The 25,362-nt window shown below is 41.7% G+C and overlaps 1 protein-coding gene across 1 annotated transcript in view; it reads left to right on the top strand.

The window, feature by feature from the left end:
- NELL2 (neural EGFL like 2) overlaps nucleotides 1–25,362 on the top strand; it is a 587,110-nt gene that overhangs the window by 410,945 nt on the left and 150,803 nt on the right. Inside the window, exon 13 of the mRNA XM_069764734.1 lies at nucleotides 22,650–22,775. Coding sequence (XP_069620835.1) covers nucleotides 22,650–22,775 — 126 coding nt within the window. The remainder of the gene's footprint in view (nucleotides 1–22,649; nucleotides 22,776–25,362) is intronic.

The raw sequence follows: 25,362 nt of genomic DNA, 5'->3' as shown, positions 1-25,362 counted from the left end.
GTTCCTCCACTGCTTCTGCCTCCTCAACCTACTCTCGGTCCTCCACCTGCACCCAAAGCCTGTCTGGTAATGCCATCACCGTTCTAACTGCGCAGAAGGAATCCTGCACACGTCCTTACTATGCTGTCACCAGGTCTCAACGGCATCAGGCGGTGCTTATCTTGAAATGTCTGGGAAATGTGAGTCACACAACTGAAGAGTTGTGGTCAGCTCTGGAGACCGAGTTCCATCAAAGGTTGTCTCCACTGAACCTGCACCCAGGGAATGGGCAGCATGGTGGCTCAGTGGTTAGCACTGCAGCCTTGCAACACTGGGGTCCTGGGTTCAAATCCCACCAAGGACAACATCTGCAAGGAGTTTGTATGTTCTTCCTGTGTTTGCGTTTGCACCCTTCTGCACAGTTTTGAATTAGCGACGAAGATGTTTAGTGCTGACGATGCCATTATCAGCATGACTATTCCGGTCATTTACATGCTGGAGCACACCATAAACAGTATTCGGAGTCAGGTGGTGGGACAAGAGGAGGAGGAGGAAAAGGAGGAGTCATATGCGGAAGGGATAATATCTCCAAGGTCCAGACGGTCGGCAGCACCAAGGCGGCTGGCATTTTAGGGTGGGGGAGAGGGATTACCAAGGGCACATGGTAGCAGCCAAACTGTTGAGGAAGGTGCAGGAGGCGAGGAAGAAGTGGAGGACGAACTGGCGCTGAGCATGGAAGACTCATCCGATGAGGGAGACCTTGATCAAATTTCTGTTGTGCGAGGTTGGGGGGAGAAGGCAGAGGAAGTAAGCATGATTCTCACCTCGCCGCTACTAAGACAACAAGGACTTTGTCCTCCTGGATGTGCAAGACACATGAGTGCCTTCTTGCTGCACTACCTGCAACATGACCCTCGGATTGTCAGAATCCGAAGTAATGCCGACTACTGGGTTTCCACACTCTTAGATCCCCGGTACAAAAGTAAATTTGGTGAAATAATTCCTGCCATAGAAAGGGATTCCCGTGTGCAGGAGTATCAGCAGAGACTGTTACAGAATCTTACATCTGCTTTTCCACAAAACACCAGTGGTGCACGTAGTGAATCTCTGAGTTCTAACTTGCCAACCGTGGGACTGTTGAGTCATCACTCAAACCGTAACAGTAACATCATATCTGGTGGTAACAGCAATTTTTCCCAATCGTTTCAAGAATTTTTTAGACCATCCTTAGCAAGGCCACAGGAGACAAGAAGTCTGACGCATAGCCAACGCCTAGAGAGGATGGTACAGGAGTATCTCCAAGTTAACATCGACGCCATGACTGTGGAACTGGACCCTTGCTCATTTTGAGCTTCCAATCTGGAAAAATGGCCTGAGCTCGCCACTCATGCCTTGAAGATCTTGTTGTGCCCCGCAGCCAGCGTTCTCTCTGAACGTGTGTTCAGCACTGCTGTTGGTGTGCTGACAGATAAGCGCACGCGGCTGTCCAGTGACAATGTAGACAGACTAACGTTCATTAAGATGAACAAATCTTGGATCCGCAAGGACTTTTCTACCCCTGTGTCATCCTGGGGAGACTAAAAGCTTGATGATTGTTGAAAATCACCTCACCAACCATTTTAAGAAACTCTGGCGAAATTGATGCCACTTAAGTGGTGTCCGTGGCCGAATTTTTGGAAAAAATGGAGACTCTTTTTGGAGTCCCCTTGCTGTGTTTTACATGACGTTGCCATCATCAATTCCAGGTGGGTGGGGTCGCTCCCCCCCCCCCTTTAACCTTTAGAAACTACATACACTATGGCTTGGGGTAACACAGATGGTTGAGTCTGCAGAGCTGTTTACTCATATTATGGCCTGGGATTCAGAGGTCTGCTCCAAAGCTTCAGGGTATGTGCACACGTTCAGGTTTTTTCACATTTTTTCGCATTAGAAAATGCATACATATGCATCCTATAATTTAGAATGCATTCTGCAATTTTTGTGCACATGATGCATTTTTTTCCGCAAAAAAAAATGCATTGCGGTAAAAAAAGCAGCATGTTCATTAATTTTGCGGATTTTCTGCGTTTTTCCTGCTATTCTATGCATTTGGAAAAGACGCAAGAAAAAACACATAAAAAATGTGCAAAAAACGCATCAAAACCATGAAAAAAATGCGAAAAAAACTCATGTGGATTTCTGGCAGAAATGTCAGGTTTTTGTCAGGAAAATTTCTGCCAGAAATCCTGACGTGTGCAAAAACCCTCAGTGTCTGCTAGTCAGCAGAGTAGCCCACCCATGAAGCAAGTTACACCACCTGTTTAGCTAAGTACTAATTTTTAACTGCATCTAGCCCAGGCAATCATTTGGGCCTAGTAGCAGTTTCTGCTACTCAGCAGAGTACCCCACCCATTAAGCAAGCTACACCGCCTGTTTATCTAAGTACTAATTTTTAACTGCATCTAGCCCAGGCAATCATTTGGGCCTAGTAGCAGTTTCTGCTACTCAGCAGAGTACCCCACCCATTAAGCAAGCTACACCGCCTTCTTCCTTTCTCAATCTAACCCCTCGGCTCTGGGGTGTCCGCTCTCCCTCCAGCTCTCTCCTTCTCACAGGTGGACTACCACGTGTATTCACACTGTGGCGAATCTTTTGGGCCCAGGCATAAGAAGTCATCGAGGTAATAGATAATATGTGCCACCTTAGAAACGTCCATGACGACCCATTCAAGGAAGCAACTAAACACCTCAAATAGTGAGCAGTATATGGAGCACACCATGGGCAAACAGCGATCTATGTAGTATGCTCCTTCACAGAAGCAGCCCAATCGGCGGACAGTATTCAGAGGCACAGGTAGTAACCGGAACGCCCCCTCAATGTCTGTTTTGGTCATTAGGGTGCCCCTTCCCAACTTCTTGACTTGCCTGATTGCCTCATCAAAGGAGGTACAGTATATAGTACTGTACTTGGTTCCACGTCGATGTTGTCGTTTACTGACCTGTTCCTTGGATATGACAAATGGTGGATTAATCTGAATGTATTGGGTTCCTTTTTTGGCACGATTCCCAACGGGGATACCACTATGTCTTCTAAGGAAAGTGTTCTGAATGGACTCGCTGCCATTCTACCTAAAGATATTTATTTTTAAAAAAATTTTGTCATGATGTCTGGGTGTTGGTAGGCTGATTTTAGATTTTTACTCCAGCCTTTCATGATTTTAGAAGGGCATGACATGCCTATATCTGTGTCTCCTCCTTACTCCTTCACCTCTTTTCTTTTCTTCTTTTCACATGACTATATGTACTTGTAACTTTTCCATGTGTTTGTTGTGTCTTCTGAGCAGTTTGTCAGCTTTTGGACACCTTTTAAGGTGTTTTCTATGTGTTTTCTATGTGTTTGTATGTGTTTGTGTTTGCCTGCCATTGGTTTCAATGGGGTTCGAAGGTGTTCGTCGAACAATCGACGAACATTCGTCAAACACACCCCAATTCAACGAACCGAACCGAACTCGAACACTAGGGGGTGGCTCAACACTACTCTGGAACCCACCGATTCTGAGATTGTTTTCTTGAGACATATTGTCCTTCAGGATAATGGTAACATTTCTTCGATATGCATTTATTTTTAAAAACTTTGGAAATTTGGCAAAAATGGAGAAAATTTTGCAAGTATCCAAAAGTGACACCATTCTAAAAACTGCACCCTCAAGGTGTTCAAAACCCCTTCAGTTGCTTCACAGGAATTAATAGAATGTGGAAGTAAAAAATGAACATTTAACTTTTTTTTAACAAAAATTTAAATTTAGACCCAATTTTTTTTAATTTTTGATGGGTAACAGGAAAAAATAGACCCCAAATATGGGGAAAAACAACTGTTTGGGCACATGGTAGATCTCATAAGGGAAGGAGCGTCATTTCATTTTTTAAATGTAAAATTTGCTGGAATAATTAGAGGATGCCGTGTCGCAATTGGAGAGCAGCTGTTGTGCCTAAACATTGGAAACAATTTTGGAAACTAGACCCCTCTGGGAATTTATCTAAATGTGTAATGAGCACACCTAGGTGCTTCACAGAAGTTTATAACGTTGAGCAATCAAAATAAAAAAAAAATCACATTTTCCCCACAAAACATGTTTTTTAACACAATTTTTTTACTTTCACAAGGATAACATGAGAAGATAGACCCCAAAAATTGTTATGCATTTTCTCCTTAGTATACCAATACCCCCTATGTGGTCAAAAACTAGTTTTGAGGCACAGTGAAAAGCTCAGAAGTGAACATACGCCATATTGGAGTTCAGATTTTGCTGGAATAGTTTGAGGGTGCATGTCACATTGGTAGTGCATCTGAGGTGCCAGAACAGTGTAATCCCCATAAGAGACCCCATTTTTCAAACTACACCTCTGAATGAATTAATCTAAGGGTGCAGTGATAATATCGACATCACAGGAGTGTCACAGAATTTTATACAATTGGTCAGTGAAGAAATAATAATTTAATTTTTATCACCAAAATTTAGTTCTAGCCCCAGATTTTACATTTTCTGAAGGGGAAATTTGAAAAAATGGCACAAAAATTTGTCCCACAATTTCTGCTGAATGTAGAAATATCCAATATGTGGTTGTATAGTACTGCATAGCCATACGGCAAGACTTGGGAGAGACAGAGCGCTATTTGCCTGCTGGAATAGTTTGTGGACTCCATATACAGAGCCCCTAAGTACTAGAAGAGCAGAATCCCCCCTCAAGTTACCCCATTTTGGAAATTATACCATTTTGGGAGTTTATTTACATGTGTAGTAACGATTTTGGCTCCATGGGTGTTGTGCAGAAATAAACAGTAGTGAATGGTGGTGAGTGAAAATTGGAAACTGCAACTCCAGTGTCCAGTACACGGTAGTCACCAGTAAATTATGCAGGCTCTCATCACTGCTGAAGTGCCAAACATGTTTACACTAAATGTGCTTGAGACACTGTAATGCTCAGAAGAGAGGGGTGCATTTGAGGTTTGAGATTGCAGAATTTGCTTAATTTCTTTTGGGGTGCAAGGAGGTATAGCACTTTTATAGAGCTTTTGTACTACCAGTAATGTGGAAACCCATTTCCATTTACAGTTGATGGACCTGAGTGGGGACTTGCTATTTTTGTGGATTGAGTTGAAGCTTTTGCTGGGATCATCTTACATAATGTTTAGAATCACATTTATCCTGCACTCTACACTGAGCACTTACATCGGGGTTTACATCAAATCTCCGAGTGACATGATTCAGATGAAACTTATGAGGGAACCATTGACTATAATGAGCAAGCAGTTTTACTGTGGACTCTGTCTAGCCTCAGTTCAGCAGTTTCTTTTCAGAAGTGCACAAAACTGTGGCGGACCGCACTTTTGTGCATGGCTAAAGAGACGGTCACCACCAGATCACAGGTCAAACGGTATTGACAGTGCCTCCATCTGCCTCATTATAGGAAATCTTTCACAGGGGTTACATCTGAATGACGTATTTCAGAGATTTAAATGGAAACCGCTGTCTAAGTGTTCAGCGTAGCGCGCAGGATAAATGCGAGCCGAGCCTTACTGTGATCTTTGGGAGGCAGAATGAAAAAAATCAATAGAGGTGGAGAGTTGGTTCTATTTATTTTTTACACTGTTCAGCAAGTGGTATAAGTGATTAGACAACTTTATTCTTTGGGTCGGTGCGATTACAGTGATACCAGATTTATATCGGGTTTTTATGTTTGGCTGCTCTCAGGCACTAAAAAAATGCTTTTCATTGCAAAATGGCATCGCCATATTTTGACGGCTGTAATTTTTATATATTTCGGCTGACAGTGTCATGTGAGGGCTTGTTTTTTTCGAGACAAGTTGATATTTTTATTGGTGCCATTTTTGGGCACATTATATTTTCTGATCCTTTTTATTCCGATTTTTCTGAGGCAGAATGAGCAAAAACCAGCAATTCAGGGTTTTTTTCTTATGCCATCCTGCGTGTAGTAAAATTTATAAGGCAGCTATTAGGGCTGGCGGAACGCACCAAATAATTATAAGGATGGTATAAGGTGCGTTTGCAGCCCGGGGTCCACTGTGCAGCGATGACACCTGCTGCTCGGTAATGGCAGACAGTATATGGTGGAATAATGTGAACACACGGGTTAACTTCACCCAGTATGTAGGAAGCGAACCTTGTTGCGTCACAGGGCCGCAATACCGCAGAGAGAACGCTAGTATTGGGTCACAGGACTCTGCCCCAAGGACATGGGGTTAGAGTCCCTCTAGACCACTAGCGCTCAGCGTCACAACTGTGGTGCCAGGGAAAACTTAAGTAATGATTTACCGCACTGAGTGTGTACAGTGCCGCTCTGGCAGATGCCACTAACCACCTTATCTAGGGCCAGGAAAGCGCACCAGTTGTGCAAGGCACCACACTGGCGGTCGCTGCTAATGGTACAGTCTGGCGGTAAGTAGCTCAATCACCAAAGTACTTTCAACAACACTGGGTGTGATTAATGAGCTTTCACCGGATTCAGTAGATTGTAAGCTTGCGAGCAGGGACCTCACCCCTAATGTCACTGAATAAATTGTCTTAACTTGTATTGAATTTATTGTCTGTACGTGTCCCCGCTTAATTGTAAAGTGCTGCGGAATATGTTGGCTCTATATAAATAAAAAATTATTATTATTCAGTCACACATCCACACACACACAATTTCTGATTTATACTTGCGCATGGCCGGGTGGCCATGCAAACCTTTTATAGTTGTAGCACTCCGGGACCTTCCAAGTGGTCCATTTGGAGCCGCTACAGAACCTGAGCATGTGACCCCCGACCTCCAATGAGAGATCGTCCCATGGGCATGCTCAGTAGAAGAAAAGCAGGACTTAGTCCCTGGAACGTCTGCTCGCCGCTGATCAGTGCTGGTTACAAAGGCTGAGCCTGGAAAGGCAGTAGTAACCAAGCGCACAATATCTGCTTGAGCCAGACGCTGGGGTCGACGTCTCTGCTGAGAAGGCTCCACTGCAGCTGGAGGAGAATGGGAGACCGCAGCGGACATAGTTCGAGATTCCCCCTTTGCAGTGGCCGGAACTTGACACCTCACAGCAGCTTTTTTATTTTTCTGATATTAGAGCTGTATGATAGTATGATAGCTTGCTTTTTTGCAAGATGACATTTTCAGAGATAACATTTTTATTTACATTCTTTTTTATTGCATTTTCTTCCATTTTTTGTACAGCTGTATGATGATAAAGCATAGTTTTTTTGCCTTGTTTTTTATTAACTAACTCCATTCAAAAATTGTTAGTTACTGTTGTCAATGGGGCATGACCCTTTGATGTAAGGAGGCCCATCTTTTTAAATACAACTTCTAAGTTTTGTATTACCTATAAGTGTAGAATGAAAAAATACTGTAAAACTGAAACATATTTATTTATTATATAACATTTCAAATAAAGAATATCTAGCAATAAGAGGTGGACAGTACAAAGACCTTTCTGATGATCTTTTTAATCATAGACCTGAAACAGGGACAAGGGGGCATCCTCTACATCTGGAGGAAAAAAGGTTTAAGCATAATAACAGACGCGGATTCTTTACTGTAAGAGCAGTGAGACTATGGAACTCTCTGCCGTATGATGTTGTAACGAGTGATTCATTACTTAAATTTAAGAGGGGATTGGATACCTTTCTGGAAAAGTATAATGTTACAGGTTATATATAGACTAGATTCCTTGATAGGGTGTTGATCCAGGGAACAAGTCTGATTGCCGTATGTGTAGTCGGGAAGGAATTTTTTTCCCCAATGTGGAGCTTACTCTTTGCCACATGGTTTTTTTTTGCCTTCCTCTGTTAGGGCATGTTTGGTTAGGCTATGAGTTGAACTAGATGGACTTATAGTCTTCCTTCAACCTTAATAACTATGTAACTATGAATATCACACCAAGGAAATGTACACTTCACAATTTATAAAAATGATATCAAATACATATGACAGACCTTAAATGTGTAATTTTTTTCTTAAACGTATGTATTTTTGCCTAAAAATAATTTTTGTAACTGGGTTTTATTAAAAATGTGGTGTCTTTTCACTTCTGTAGCCTCACTTGCACTGCTTATTGCTGCCTGCAGAATGTGTTAACTGAGAATCATTCAGTGAGTTTTCTATAATGGTCCAATGTAAGATCTTCAATACTTCTATCTTTGGGCTCATACTCACTTGCGAGAAATACGGACGAGTGCAATCCGATAAAAAATCGGATTGCACTCGGACCAATGTTATTCATTGAGTTACATCTCATCTGCGATATTTTTCTCAGCTGAAGTCAGACTGAGAAAAAAATTGCAGCATGCTGCGCATTGTTGCATATCTCGGTCGAGACTCACTCACCAATGTAAGTCAATGGGTGCAAGAAAAAAAATCGAGAGTGCTGTCCGATGTTTGCACACCGCTGTCCTTTGAAAAGCCAGCAATTCATGTCCGGTGGACAGAAAAATCACACTGACATGTTAAGAATAGAAAAGATAGAATAGACATATACACATAGAATAGTCTTCCCCTGCTCACTTCCACTATGTCCGCACTCCCCCGAGCCGTGAACACGTCATGATGGATTTTTTACCTTCAATAAAGGTTTGATCTACGCTATCTGGTGAGTGCTGCCGCAGTTCTTCTTTTTTCATATTTATACTGGATTGTTTATTTTTTCGTATGCGAGCACCTCCAGTTACTGAAGCCCTACACCCACAAGTGACTGTGTTCTTACCATACGTTACATTCAGGCTGTGCAGCAATACTTTTTTCTCTTCGTTGATTGGATACACATAGAATATATACTGTATATCTGCTATTCTGATATCTATCTCTCTATGAAATATAAAGATTATATATATATATATATATATATATATATATATATATATATACATATATATATATGTCACCGACATATAATATATAATATATAAAGCTGAATGTGTGTGTGTGTATGTATGTATGTACTGTATGTCCGGGATTGGCATCTGCACCGTCGCAGCTACAGCCACAAAATTTTGCACAGTCACACGTCTGGACCTGAGAGCGTCATAGGCTATGTTGTGAGGTGAAATTTTAACCCCGCGCGTTCCAATTCACCAAACAATTTTGCCCCTATCTACATAATGGGGAAAAAAGTGAAAGGAAAAATGTTGGAGGCGTCGCAGCTACAGCCACAAAATTTTGCACAGTCACACGTCTGAACCCTGAGAGCATCATAGGCTATGTTGTGAGGTGAAATTTTAACCCCGCGCTTTCCAATTCATCAAACAATTTTGCCCCTATCTACATAATGGGGAAAAAGTGAAAGGAAAAGTGTTGGAGGCAAATTGACAGCTGCCAGATGTGAACAAGGGGGACTTAAAGAGTGAGAGCGATGGCGCCAAAGAGTATATACCGTACAGTTGCTAAGGTGGGGCCCCGACATGGGATACTCACCACACACGAGGATATGAACACACACACAAAAGGCGCCTCACACTACCACGTGCTTGAACACATATACCACCCTCAGCACACATTTCACCACACATACACCAACCTCGCCACATAAAAGTCTAAACACAAAAGCCGCCACCCAAAACTCGCCACGCGCAAAACTAGGCTCATGCAAAACTCGCCACACGTGCAAAACTCACCTCATGGAAAACTCGCTACACTCAAAACTTGCACATGCAGAAAATTTGCCACACGCACAAAAGTTGCAACACATGCAAAAGTTGCCTCACACAGAACTTGCACATACTCAAAACGCACCACACATAAAACTTGCCATGTGCAAAACATGCTGCACACAACTTGCTACACTATCCTGTCACATGCAACTTGACACATAAAAAGTTGCTACGCGCATGTCGCCACACAAAACTCATCTCACAAAAGTCGCTACATGCATGTCGCCACATGCAACTCAACAAACACTACTTGACACATGAAACTCGCCCTAAAACACACACAAGTCTGGTATTATCCTTCAAAAATAAAAATCTGATTAATAAGCAGACAAACTACAAGAACAACAAATGTACCATATAGGAAATACAGCAGCTGTCAGTCACATGACCTGTCTATTATGAGTATGTGTGAGCTAATATATACTGCCAGGGGGGAGGGCTTCCTGTTGGCTGGGGATTTATCAGGCTGCCAATTTAGCTTACAAATACTGAGGTAAAAATACTGACCAAATAACGTGTGAACGCGGTCTAATACAGGAGGAGATGACACACAGATATATACTATATACAGGAGGAGATGACACACAGGTATATACTATATACAGGCGGAGATGACACACAGGTATATACTATATACAGGAGGAGATGACACACAGGTATATACTATATACAGGAGGAGATGACACACAAGTATATACTATATACAGGAGCAGATGACACACAGGTATATACTATATACAGGAGCAGATGATACACAGGTATATACTATATACAGGAGGAGATGACACACAGGTATATACTATATACAGGAGGAGAAGACACACGGGTATATACTATATACAGGAGGAGATGACACATATATACTATATACAGGGGAGATGGCACAGGTATATACTATATACAGGAGGAGATGACATACAGGTATATACTATATACAGGAGGACATGACACACAGGTATATACTATATACAGGAGGAGATGGCAACCTGGTATATACTATATACAGGGGAGATGACATACAGGTACATACTATATACATTGGTGATGACACACAGGTATATACTATATACAGTGGAGATGACACACAGGTATATACTATATACAGGAGGAGATGACATATAGCAGGTATATACTATATACAGGGTAGATGACATACAGGTATATACTATATACAGGAGATGACATACAGGTATATACTAAATATAGGAGGAGATGATATACAGGTATATAGTATTTACAGAAGAGATGACATACAGGTATATAATATATACAGGAGGAGATGACACATGGGTATATACAATATACAGGAGGGGATGACATACAGCAGGTATATACTATTTACAGGGGAGATGACATACAGGTATATACTATATACAAGAGAAGACATACAGGTGTATACTATATATAAGGGAGATGACAAACATGTATATACTGAGGTGAAAATGAGGGGTGTGAGGTGAAAATGAAAAGGTGCGAATGCAAAATGAGAGGAGTGAGGGAAAATAGTGGAGTGATCGGAAAATGACAGATGTGAGGTCGAAATGACAAGTGTTAGGGGGGAATGAGAGGACTGAGGGGGAAAATAAGAGGAGTGAGGTGGAAAATAAGAGGTGTAAGGGAGAAAATGAGAGGCATGATGGGAAAATAAGAGACGTGAGGTGCTATAACTAACCACAGATATTTACTATGCCTAGGCAACGCCGGGCTCTTCAGCTAGTACAAATATAAAACACATGCAAAAACATAAAACACATACAAATCATGGCTCAATGGGGTCATAATGGCTAGGTATAAACAAAGGTTGATGAATAATGCTGTAGGTGTTAATGGCTTGCTAATATCATAGCTGTTGAAACTAGGAGTAGTATGCAAGCTACAGTATATCTAGAAAATTTGCTGTATCATAGGCATAATAATAAATAATGTAAGACTAAAATGTAGCCCATATATTTGTTTGATATAATTAAATATGTGCAAGTTCACTGGTACAGCAAAGTTTCGCTTGATAAGCATACATGTGATCCAATAAAAAGCAATGTCTAAAAACAATCATGAGGACCAAATACATAACAGATAGTCAATATATAGCCACATGAAACAACCCATATCACATAAGTAGGCTTGCATATAAGCAACAATGCATACTTGCCACAAGATCAATGTAAAGTCATGCAGGGCGTCCCTACGCGTATCACTACCATGTGTAGCTTCGTCAGGAGAAGAACCCCAGTTATGTATTTGGACATTGCTTTTTTTTGGATCACATGTATGCTTATCAAGCGGAACTTTGCTGTACCCGTGAATTTGCACATATTTAATTATCTACTATATAATTGTCTAAGGGTCACTTCCGTCTTTCTGTCTTTCTGTCTGTCTGTCACGGATATTCATTGGTCGCGGCCTCTGTCTGTCATGGAAATCCAAGTCGCTGATTGGTCGTGGCTGTTTTGCTGTGACCAATCAGCAACGGGCACAGTCCGGGAAGAAAATGGCTGCTCCTTACTCCCCGCAGTCAGTGCCTGGCGCCCGCATACTCCCCTCCACTCAAAAAGGGTTAATGCCGGCGGTAACGGACCACGTTATGCCGCGGGTAATGCATTCCGTAACCGCTGCTATTAACCCTGTGTGTCTCCAACCTTTTACTATTGATGCGGCCTATGCGGCATGAATAGTAAAAAGATCTAATGTTAAAAATAATAAAAAAAACAAAAAACCTGCTATGCTCACCCTCCGTTGTCCGACGATCCGCTCGCACCTGCCGCCATCTTCCGTTCCCGGCGATGCATTGCGAAATTACCCAGAAGACTTAGCGGTCTCGCAAGACTGCTAAGTCATCTGGGTAATTTCGCAATGCATCCTGGGAACGGAAGATGTCGGCAGCTGCGCACGTATCGCCAGAGCTTTGGTGGATCCCGCCAGGTGAGTATATAACTATTATTTATTTTTTTAACAGGGATATAGTGCCCACACTGCTGTATACTACGTGGGCTGTGTTAGATACCGCGTGGCTGCTATATACTACATGGGCAGTGTTATATACTGCGTGGCCTGTGTTATGTACTGCATGGGCTGTGCTATATATTACGTGGCCACTGTTATATTCTGCGTGGGCAGTGTTATATACTGCGTGGGCTGTGCTATATACTGCGTGGGCTGTGCTATATACTGCGTGGCCTGTGTTATATACTATGTCACCTGTGTTATATACTGCGTGGCTGCTATATACTGCTATACTGCGTGGGCTGTGTTTTATAGTACGTGGCTGTGTTATATACTGTACTGCGTGGCCACTGTATATATTGAATGGCCTGTATTAATGCATCAGGTATTCTACAATATGTATGTATATAGCAGCCACATAGTATAAAGCACAGGCTACGTAGTATTTGTCTGCTATATACTACATGGCTCCTATATACTACGTGGCCTGTGCTATATACTATGTTGCTGCTATATACATACATAAATACATATTCTAGAATACCCGATGCATTAGAATCGGGCCACCATCTAGTATATATATATATATATATATATATATATATATATATACACTGCTCAAAAAAATAAAGGGAACATTAAAATACCACATCCTAGATATCACTGAATGAAATATTTCAGTTGCAAATCTTTATTCATTACATAGTGGAATGTGTTGAGAGCAATAAAACATATAAAAATGACCAATGTAAATCAAAATGAATATCCCATGTAGATCTGGATTTGGAATGATACTCAAAATCAAAGTGGAAAATCAAATTACAGGCTGATCTAGCTTCAGTGGAAATGCCTCAAGACAAGGAACTTATGTTCAGTTGTGTGTGTGTTGCCTCCATGTGCCTGTATAACCTCCATATAATGCCTGGGCATGCTCCTAATGAAGCGGCGGATGGTCTCCTGAGGGATCTCCTCCCAGACCTGGAATAAAGCATCCACCAACTCCTGGAAAGATTGTGGTGAAACGTGACATTGGTGGATGGTTCAAGACATGATGTCCCAGATGTGTTCAATCGGATTCAGGTTTGGGGAACGGGAGGGACAGTCCATAGCTTCAATGCCTTCATCTTGCAGGAACTGCTGACACACTCCAGCCACATGAGGTCTGGCATTGTCCTGCATTAGGAGGAACCCAGGGCCAACCGTACCAGCATATGGTCTCACAAGGGGTCTGAGGATCTCATCTCGGTACCTAATGGCAGTCAGGCTACCTCTGGCGAGCACCTGGAGGGCTGTGCGGCCCTCCAAAGAAATGCCACCCCTCACCATTACTGACCCACTGCCAAACCGGTCATGCTGAAAGATGTTGCAGGCAGCAGATCTCTCTCCACAGCATTTCCAGACTCTGTCACGTCTGTCACATGTGCTCAGACTGAACTTGCTTTCATCTGGGAAGAGCACAGGGCCCCGGTGGTGAATTTGCCAATCCTGGTGTCCTGTGGCAAATGCCAAGTGTCCTGCTGTATGTAAAACCTCATGTTAAAATTGCATTGCATACGGAGTGCATACATATGTCATATGGATGGTCTGTGGAAAAATCGCACGGAAATTGCATTACACTCGCATGACACTGGCATGACACTCTCATAACTCTCTCGTCCGTTTTTTTCCGTCCGGAAATCAGACTTTTTTTTCTCGCAAATGAGGATGAGCCCTTTTTGTGAGCTCCTCTCTGCTGATCTATGACCACAGACCATATCAAAAATGAATGTGCAGGGAAGAAAGAGGCTGTAAATGCAAAACTGTGCAAAATTTTGAATGAACCCGAATTGCAAAACTAAATTTTTGCCCCATATATACGTGCTTAAGTAAAAAAAAAAGGACAACCTCTTAAGTAGAAGGTGTATATGATGATAAGCAGAAAGTTAGGTAGACGAAATGCTTAAATATAGGTTTGATTAAATACCAGGTAACCGTAACTATAACTATGGAGAGAGTTATCTCACAATAAATGAGTAACAGTATTACTAAATGGAAACGTGCAACGCAGCATAAAGTAAGCATTATCTAATTCCCACTGCTCTTCTGAGATTATGTGTATATATATATATATTTATATATATTGTAAGGCAGCGGCTTCAATGACAGTGCGCTAATGATGCAGTGAGCCAAGTTAGTTCAACTTAAATGTCTTTATTTTGGCAACTTATGAAAACAAATTCAAACGTTATCCTCCTGTGTGCAGTCGGATCGTCCGTAGCCGGATCATCTTTAACAGTACCATTCATTCCGATGGCACCAGAGTGTAAATCATGGGTGCGGCATTGGCTTTGCTCTCTCTGGCTCTGACCTGTGTTCAGTCTCACACAGACCTGATATGCACAGAGCTTCTGTTCTGTTGCTTTCAAAACCAATACTGACTCACCTGAACCTTAACTGAAGGTTTAAATGGGAATCGTGGACATGGGCCACTCCTAAAACCCCGGAGTTGAGGGAGAGATCTGTCCCACTAGTTTCCTACACATCTCTCAAAAAATAAAAGCCTGTGTCAGATTTTTCTAAATCTGGCTTGGTCAAATATGTTGGCCAAGTCCACACTCTTTTATTTTACATGTAACCACATTGTAATGTAATAAAAATATGCATATTGAGTACACTAAATAAAAATTCTCATATCTCTGGGACCTTATGGCGCATTTAAAAAAATAAGAAAAAGTAGAATTCTCTGGGGGCAGCAGGAATAAAATAAGAGCAGAAGCTGTGCACTTTGACCTGATGACAGCTCTTCTTTAAATCTTTACATGCAATGCTTATGACGGTCAGTACAAGTAAGCCCTCAGTACAGGTTATTTGAACAGGACTGATATGATTTAAGCTAGAATATAAATGTCTGACAATTTGCAATACCATGCAAGGTGGTGACATTGTACAAATAGCAATTTGCTATAGATCTTCAGTTCAAAGATTATACAGAAAAAATGATCTGTCAGATACAGTTCATCATTCAGGGTCTTGATCTGAAATTGTGTGAAGCTGTTCTGTGCCATCGGCTGCTGTGTGTTCTATATAAAGTTGTGCAGGAACCATTTATTCAGTGCCTCAGCTCAGACAAATTAAATGCTAATAACATTTTAAATCTTGATCTGAATTGGAAGGCAAAATATCACAATTGTTAAAGACCTGTTAGCTCTTGAGATAAGTCACTTTTCTTTCTTCATCTTATGGCATTTGCTGATGATGTTTGCACCTAGTATGTCAAAATGTTTCACATGATTCATAAGTATTGCATAAAGTAAAAAATAATCTTCTTTCCTATCTTTAGTTATATTGTCGCTCTAAAAAGCTCCAAATATTGCAAAATGTCCGATAAATTGCTCAAAAAATTTAAGAAATACATCAAATCGGTCACCGGGGACTTGGAGACTTTTTGAAAAATTGTAAATGATTAATCAGATGACAACATCTGGAAACCCTAAACCTCCTGGTAGTGACAAGCTATAAAAAAACAGGCTAAGGCCTACTTTACAAGTCGATGTTTAAAGATGTACGTGAAAAAAACAATACTGGTGCTACCAGTGTTTTGCATCAGTGTGTCATCAGTGTATTATCAGTGTGTCATCCATGTGTTGTCAGTTTGTCATCCATGTGTTGGTCAGTGAGTCATCCATGTGTTGTTAGTGTGTCATCCATGTGTTGGTTAGTGCGTCATCAATGTATTGGTCAGTGAGTCATCCATGTGTTGTCAGTTTGTCATCCATGTGTTGTTAGTGTGTCATCCATGTGTTGTCAGTTTGTCATCCATGTGTTGGTCAGTGAGTCATCCATGTGTTGGTCAGTGAGTCATCAATGTATTGGTCAGTGTGTTATCCATGTGTTGTCAGTGTCTCATCCATGTATTATCATTGTCTCATCCATGTGTTGGTCAGTGAGTTATCCATGTGTTGTCAGTGTGTCATCCATGTGTTGTCAGTGTGTCATCCATGTGTTGGTCAGTGAGTCATCCATGTGTTGGTCAGTGTGTCATCCATGTGTTGGTCAGTGAGTCATCCATGTGTTGGTCAGTGAGTCATCCATGTGTTGTCAGTGTGTCATCAATGTATTGGTCAGTGTGTTATCCATGTGTTGTCAGTGTCTCATCCATGTATTATCATTGCCTCATCCATGTGTTGGTCAGTGAGTCATCCATGTGTTGTCAGTGTGTCATCCATGTGTTGTCAGTGTGTCATCCATGTGTTGGTCAGTGAGTCATTCATGTGTTGTCAGTGTGTTATCCATGTGTTGGTCAGTGAGTCATTCATGTGTTGTCAGTGTGTCATCCATGTGTTGTCAGTGTGTCATTCATGTGTTGTCAGTGTGTTATCAGTGTGTCATCCATGTGTTGTCAGTGTGTCATCCATGTGTTGTCAGTGTGTCATCCATGTGTTGTGAGTATGTTATCAGTGTGTCATCCATGTGTTGTCAGTGTGTCACCCACGTGTTGTCAGTGTGTCATCCATGTGTTGGTCAGTGTGTCACCCATGTGTTGTCAGTTTGTCATCCATGTATTGGTCAGTGTGCCATCCATGTATTGGTTAGTGTGTCATCCATGTATTGGTCAGTGTGTTATCCATGTATTGATCAGTGTGTCATCCATGTGTTGGTCAGTGTGTTTGTTTTTACCGTGAGTGTAATCAGTGCTTTCCAGGTAAGGCTAAAGAAAGAATGAAATTACAAAGCCTCTCTTATACTTTGCAATAGTAAACATGTATAGCTCACGACTGGTACATGGATTCCATCCATGTGCTGTACATATTATTTTACTGACCCATACAGTTATATTTGCCCTTGTCACCTCTGCTGTTGGAAAAAATGGACATGTCTCTGTGTGTCTTACATGGACACACGGTCCATGTAAAATCACGGACATGTGCATAGCACCATTGGTTATAATAAGTATGTGTGGTATCTGTGAAAAAAACCGGATACCATAAGTACTGGAAATATGGACATGTGAAGGAGGCATAATACATATATGATAGTCTTAAAAAAAAAAAGGGATAAATAGAAAGGTAAATTTGGTGTACATTAAAACAGGAACAAAATCCACAACCTTTGACAGAAAACAGGCTCAAATGTAATCATGAAGCGGGCCCAAAGTGTTAAGAAAAGACAATCCAGAATCAAGGTTGCCAACTTGACTTCTTATTTTTTTCTGGACAACTTAACAAAAAATCATGGACAGACAAGATTTCTTACAGACACGTTGGAAAATCATAATAAATTATTAAGATTATAAGTGACACAAGTCTACAGACCATAATCTAATAATGTTTTCTTGTTTCACTGTAAACTATAACATGATGATAATTACAGTCAAAATTATCTCTATAAGTTTATTTAGCTTAACAAATATCACAAATGCCTTAAATTTTTCTTACGGGCAGGGCAGAAATGTGCTCTATTTCAACGGATTGTCCTGGAATTTTTGGACAGTTGGGAACCCTGTCCATAATTGTTATTTCTTGGGGAGTAAAAGCTTTTACAATAACATACATATCAAAACGCCTTTAACCCCTTTCTGATATCTGACATACTATCCCGTCCATGTGGGCTGGGCCCATATGACCATGAATGGGATAGTACATTGAAGCCGATGGGCCTTACTTATGGGTTGTGTGCGGCCGATCGGTTACAGGTGTCAGCTGATTCTCACAGCTGACACCCGGCACTTTAACCCCTGCAACGCTGAGATCAAACAAGATGTGATCTCATTATTCTGAGGTTCTCTCTGCCTGCAGACCCCCGGATCCAAGATGGCCATGGGGTCCTTCCAGGTTCTGCAGGGAGGTGGCTTCTCAGTGCCTGCTGAGAGCAGGACCTGAGAAGCCTCCTTCACTGCCTGTCAGATCAGTGCTGTGCAAAGTGTCAGATCAGCGATCTGACTTTATACAGTGATGTCCCACCCTGGGACAATGTAAAAAAGTAAAAATAAAAATATTATACTGTGTAAAAATATATTTTTTTAAATTCCAAAATAAAGAAACAAAAATAAATATTGTTACAATAAATACATTTCTTTATGTAAATAAAAAAACAATAAAAGTACACATATTTAGTATCACTGCGTCCATAACGACCTGACCTATAAAACCCCTTCAGTGAATACTGTAACAAAAATAAATAAAAAACGAGGCAAAAAACAATGCTCTTATCATCATTCTGCCAAACAAAAAGTGGAATAACATGCGATCAAAAGATAGATATAAATAAACATGGTAGCGCTGAAAACATCATCTTGTCCCACAAAAAACAAGCTACCATACAGCATCATCAGCAAAAAAATAAAAACGTTATAGCTCTCAGAATAAGACAATGCAAAAACAATTATTTTTTATGTAAAATAGTTTTTATTGTATAAAAGTGCCAAAACATAAAAAAAGATAGAAATGGCGTGTCGCTGTAATCGTACTGACCCAAGGAATAAAACTGCCTTATCAATTTTACCACACGCAAAACGGTATAAATGTCCCACCCAAAAGAAATTCATGAATTGCTTGTTTTTGTTCATTCTGTCTCCCAGAAATCGTAATAAAAAGCAATCAAAAAATGTCATGTGCCCAAAAATGGTACCAATAAAAATGTCAACTCATCCTGCAAAAAACAAGACCTCACATGACTCTGTGGGCCAAAATATGGAAAAATTATAGCTCTCAAAGTGTGTTGATGCAAAAACTATTTTTTGCAATAAAAAGCATCTTTTAGCGTGTGGCAGCTGCCAAACATAAAAACCCAATATAAAAACCAGCTATAAATAGTAAATCAAACCCCCCTTTATCATCCCTTTAGTTAGTGAAAAATAATAAAATTAAAAAAATGTATTTATTTCTATTTTCTTAATAGGGTTAGCAATAGGGTTAGGGTTGGAGCTAAAGTTTTGGTTAGGGTTGTGGCTAAAGTTGGGGTTAGGGTTGTGGCTAAATTTAGGGTTAGTGTTAGGGTTGGGGTTAGGGTTGGGATTAGGGTTAGGGTTGGGATTGGGATTAGGGTTAGGGGTGTCTTGGGGTTAGGGTTGGAGTTAGAATTGGGGGGCTTCCACTGTTTAGGCACATCAGGGGCTCTCCAAACGCGACATGGCGTCCGATCTCAATTCCAGCCAATTCTGTGTTGAGAAGGTCAAACGGTGCTCCTTCCCTTCCGTGCTCTGCAGTGCGCACAAACAGTGATTTACCCCTATATATAGGGAATCAGCGTACTCCGGACAAATTGGACAACAACTTTTGGGGTCCAATTTCTCCTGTTACCCTTGTGAAAATAAAAAATTGGGGCGAAAATATCATTTTGGTGAAAAAAATATGATTTTTTATTTTTACGACTCCACATTATAAACTTCTGTCAAGCACTTTGGGATTCAAAGTGCTCACTACACATCTAGATAAGTTCCTTAGGGGATCTAGTTACCAAAATGGGGTCAATTGAGGGGAATTTGCACTGTTTATCACATCAGGGGCTCGCCTAACGCGACATAGCGTCCAATTTCAATTCCAGCCAATTTTGGTTTGAAAAAGTCGATCCTTCCCTTCCGATCTCTCTCTGTCATGTGCCCAAACAGTGGTTCCCCCCATATGGGGTATCAGCATACTCAGGAAAATTGGGATCCAATTTCTCCTGTTACCCTTGGTAAAATAAAAAAAAATGGATCTGAAGTACATTTTTTGTGAAAAAAGTGAAATGTTCATTTCTATGCTGATGAGGGCCTAAAGCCCGAAACACGTGTCCACAGGTAGGAATTGGTTGGCTGTGTAAATTTAGAAACTAATCCGCAGCATTGCACGCTTGGCAGTTCCAAGCGCTGTGGATTAGACTGGGGTGGAAAGAGATGATTTGCATAGCTCCGCCTACTGCAAAGGATTCTGGCTAAACCTACTATTCTTTGTATTATGCTGCTTGCAAGTACTTTCCGTTTCAGGAAAGCATCCACTATGTATTTCCTTTAAAGGGACACTGTCACCTGAATTTGGAGGGAACAATCTTCAGCCATGGAGGCGGGGTTTTTGGGTGTTTGATTCACCCTTTCCTTACCCGCTGGCTGCATGCTGGCTGCAATATTGGATTGAAGTTCATTCTCTGTCCTCCGTATTGCAATCTTGCCTTGTGCAGGCATGTACTATGGAGGACAGAGAATGAACTTCAATCCAATATTGCAGCCAGCATGCAGCCAGCATGCAGCCAGCGGGTAAGGAAAGGGTAAATCAAACACCCAAAAACCCCGCCTCCATGGCTAAAGATTGTTCCCTCCAAATTCAGGTGACAGTGTCCCTTTAAGTAGAGGGCTTTTCGGTCTCTTTCGTCCCGCTACATTTAGCCCAACTTGGGTCTCTCCCTAAGGTGGCTAGCATATATGTATCATTTTTGTTTAAACATTCCAAAAATTCCTGTGAAACACCTGAAGGGTTAATAAACTTCTTGAATGTGGTTTTGAGCACCTTGAGGGGTGCAGTTTTTATAATGGTGTCACTTGTGGGTATTTTCTATCATATAGACCCCTCAAAATGACTTCAAATGTGATGTGGTCCCTTAAAAAAATGGTGTTGTAAAAATTAGAAATTGCTGGTCAACTTTTAACCCTTATAACTTCCTAACAAAAAAAGTTGGTTCCAAGATTGTGCTGATGTAAAGTAGACATGTGGGAAATGTTACTTATTAAGTATTTTGTGTGATATCTCTGTGATTTAAGGGCATGAAAATTCAAATTTGGAAAATTGCGAAATTTTCTAAATTTTTGTCAAATTTCCATTTTTTTCACAAATAAACGCAAATCATATCAAAGTAATTTTACCACTCACGTGAATTACAATATGTCACGAGAAAACAATGTCAGAATCACCAGGATCCATTGAAGTGTTCCAGAGTTATTACCTCATAAAGTGACAGTGGTCAGACATGTAAAAATTGGCCTGGTCATTAACATGCAAACCAACCTTGGGGGTAAAGGGGTTAAAGTATCACTCCAGCGATTGTTTTTTATTTCAGCACTGGAGTAGTCCCACTAATGTAAGCTTCCTGGCCCAAATATTTTACTTACCAGCTACCTTCTTCTTGCTCTTCCTGGCCACTATCTTGTGAACACAACTTCTGACTGACCGGAAATCAGAGGTGATGGCCACAAGTTCTCAATGAAAGTTTGTGAGAGCCTCGTTCTGTCCTCCTTCTGGCTCTCATAGACTTACATGGAGTACTGATCCCCAGTTCACCCAGCAAACACTGAGGCGATCCAGCAGGTCACAAACTGCAGAAGACTGACCGGAGCAGTGCTGATAACAGATGAAGACAGCAGCTGATAAGTATAAGGCTACTTTCACACTAGCGTCGGAATCTCCCCATCACAATGCGTCTGGCAGAGATTCTGACACTAGCATTTGACGCACTGCACAACGGGTGCAGCGGATGCATTTCTCCGGCGCATCCGCTGCCCCATTGTGAGATGCGGGGAGGTGGGGGCGAGGTTCCGGCCGCGCATGCGCGGTCGGAAAAAGCGGTCTGTCAGGAGCAAAAAACATTACATTTAACGTTTTTTGCTCCTGGCGGTCCGCCACAACACGGCGCAACCGTCGCACGACAGTTGCGACGTGTGGCAAAGCTTCGCAATGCGTCGCTAATGTTAATCTATGGGGCAAAAACATATCCTGCAAACAACTTTGCAGGATGCGTTTTTTGCCATAAACGACGCATTGCGACGTCTGGCAAAAAACGCCAGTGTGAAAGTAGCCTAAAACTATTGGCAGGGAACTTCGATTATTTGCACTACTCCAGCACTGAAATAAAAACAATTCTGGAGTGGTGCTTTAAATTTCTGTGTAAAAAATCCATTGCAGATTCCCTTTTGCTTTGTTACTGTATGTTATTTTAGAGGTGATTTTTTTAGATGATCACAATCATCACCATTAATAAATTCTTAAGCTTAGAAACAGCAAACATAGCTTCCAAGTGCCTGCACCTATTTATAATTAAAGCTATCCAATATATATGATAGGAAAACATTATAATGCTATTTTTTTTCTTTCCAAATGACCAGATATTGATGAGTGTGCTGAAGGTCGCCATTACTGCCGGGAGAATACTATATGTGTGAATACCCCAGGATCATTCATGTGCATTTGCCAAACAGGCTACATCAAAATTGATGACTATTCCTGCACAGGTATGAACAAAATGAGGCTTGTCTTTAGTTCCAATCTAGACCTCACTATTTGTAATTCTATAGGATTTTCTGCATGGTTCTGAAACAGTCTACAGCCCCATTCAGACTTCCGTGTAACACAGCGAGTGTGTGAACTGGACTGGCCGGAGGTCTTTGACCTGAACTTGCCAGCCTCAGGAGATCCGCAGGCAGTCTGTGAGTCCCGGTCTGTATATGGACATCTGAATGAACCTTAAGACTATGTTCACACTGAGTTTTTTCAGGAATTTATGAAGATATTGTTTTCCAAAACATATGAGGAGTTTGAAAGCCATGAGTTTTGATTGGTGAGTTGGAGAGCTTCTGCTCCAAAAACGAATGAAAAAAAATTAAATGTGAACACAGCATAAGACTGGCTTTCCATGCTCATGTTTTTTTATGTAGTTCTTGAAGTCAACACCAAAAATACATCATACATGTAATACACCTGTAAAGAAAAAACTGAGACTTCTCTTCTTGAATTCACTTCTGTCTTTTGGCTTCCAAAGCTGCATAAAAAAATGAGTTTGATTAATAGAAATCCAGCATAGCTTTTAGTTGGTAAATCTGGTATTTGGCTTGTTTGGAATCAATAGTTAGACTTTAAAGGGTTTGCGCGATCCCTGCCAAAGAAGGCAAAATAAGAAGTGCCACACAACCCCTTTCAATACATGGAAAAATGTAATGCAGTGTTCCCCAACTCCGATCCTCAAGAGCCAGCAGGTCATGTTTTCATGATTTCCTTAGTGTTACACAGGTGATACTTGCATCAGCTGGACGACCAAGAATCGCATCACCTGTGTAATGCTAAGGAAATCCTGAAAACATGATTTGTTGGTGGCTCTTGAGACCCGTAGTTGGGGAACACTGTAAGGCATACAAGGCAAGCACCATTAGCCTGTGCTGGCCTCCGAGGAGGTTGTTGGTCCATATTTTTCCAACTACCGTATATACTTGAGTATAAGCCGAGATTTTCAGCCCATTTTTTTGGGCTGAAAGTCCCCCTCTCGGCTTATACTCGAGTCATACCCAGGGGTCGGCAGGGGAGGGGGAGCGGGGGCTGTCTAAGCATACTCACCTGCTCCTAGAGCGGTCCCTGCAGGTCCTGGCTTCCCCGGCGCCGGCAGATTCTTCCTGTACTGAGCGGTCACATGGTACCGCTCATTACAGTAATGAATATGCGGCTCCACCTCCCATAGGGGTGGAGCCGCATATTCATTACTGTAATGAGCGGTAACGGTGACCGCTCAGTACAGGAAGAAGCTGTCGGCGCCGGGGAAGCAGGAACTTGCAGGGACCGCGCCAGGAGTAGGTGAGTATAACTGGGAGGGGGAGCGCTGCACGATATTCACCTGCTCACCGTTACGGCGCCACTCCATCTTCAGCATCTTCTGCAGTGACGCTCAGGTCAGCGGGCGCGATGACGTGGTTAGTGCGTGCCCTCTGCCTGAACGTCAGTGCAGAAGACGCTGAAGATGGAGTGGCGCCGGAACAAAGTCAGGTGAATATTGCAAGTGCCGGGGGCCTGAGCGACGGAGAGGTGAGTATGTGATTTTTTTTTATTGCAGCAACAGCAAATGGGGCAAGTGTCTGTATGGAGCATCTATGGGGCCATAACGTTTGTGCAGCACTGTATGGGGCAAGTGTCTGTATGGGGACATAACATTTGTGCAGCACTATATGAGGCAAGTGTCTGTATGGAGCATCTATGGGGCCATAACGTTTGTGCAGTACTATATGGGACAAGTGTCTGTATGGAGCATCTTATGGGGCCATAATGAACATTAGTGCAGCATTATATGGGGCAAATGTCTGTATGGAGCATCTTATGGGGCCATAATGAACATTAGTGCAGCACTATATGGGGCAAATGTCTGTATGGAGTATCTTATGGGGCCATAAGATTTGTGCAGCACTATATGGGGCAGTGTCTGTATGGAGCATCTTATGGGGCCATAATCAACGTTTGTGCAGTACTATATGGGGCAAATGTCTGTATGGAGCATCTTATGGGGCCATAATGAACGTTTGTGCAGTACTATATGGGGCAAGTGTCTGTATGGAGCATCTTATGGGGCCATAATCAGCATTTGTGCAGCACTATATGGGGCAAATGTCTGTATGGAGCATCTTATGGGGCCATAATCAACGTTTGTGCAGTACTATATAGGGCAAGTGTCTGTATGGAGCATCTTATGGGGCCATAATCAACGTTTGTGCAGCACTATATGGGGCAAGTATCTGTATGGAGCATCTTATGGGGCCATAATCAACGTTTGTGCGGTACTAAATGGGGCAAGTGTCTGTATGGAGCATCTTATGGGGCCATAATCAACGTTTGTGCAGCACTATATCGGGCAAATGTCTGTATGGAGTATCTTATGGGGCCATAACGTTTTTGCAGCATTATATGGGGCAAATATCTTTATGGAGCTTCTTATGGGGCCATAATCAACTTTTGTGCAGCATTATATTGGGCAAATGTGTCTATGGAGCATCTTATGAGGCCATTATTTACCTTTATGCAGGATTATATGGGGCATATTTTAATATGTAGCATCTTATGGGG

The sequence above is a fragment of the Ranitomeya imitator genome, chromosome 4 (genome assembly GCF_032444005.1).
Source record: "Ranitomeya imitator isolate aRanImi1 chromosome 4, aRanImi1.pri, whole genome shotgun sequence".
NCBI classification, from domain to species: Eukaryota; Metazoa; Chordata; class Amphibia; order Anura; family Dendrobatidae; genus Ranitomeya; species Ranitomeya imitator.
The sequence above is the reverse complement of the archived record's forward strand: the minus strand, read 5'-3'. Positions and strand labels throughout refer to the sequence as shown.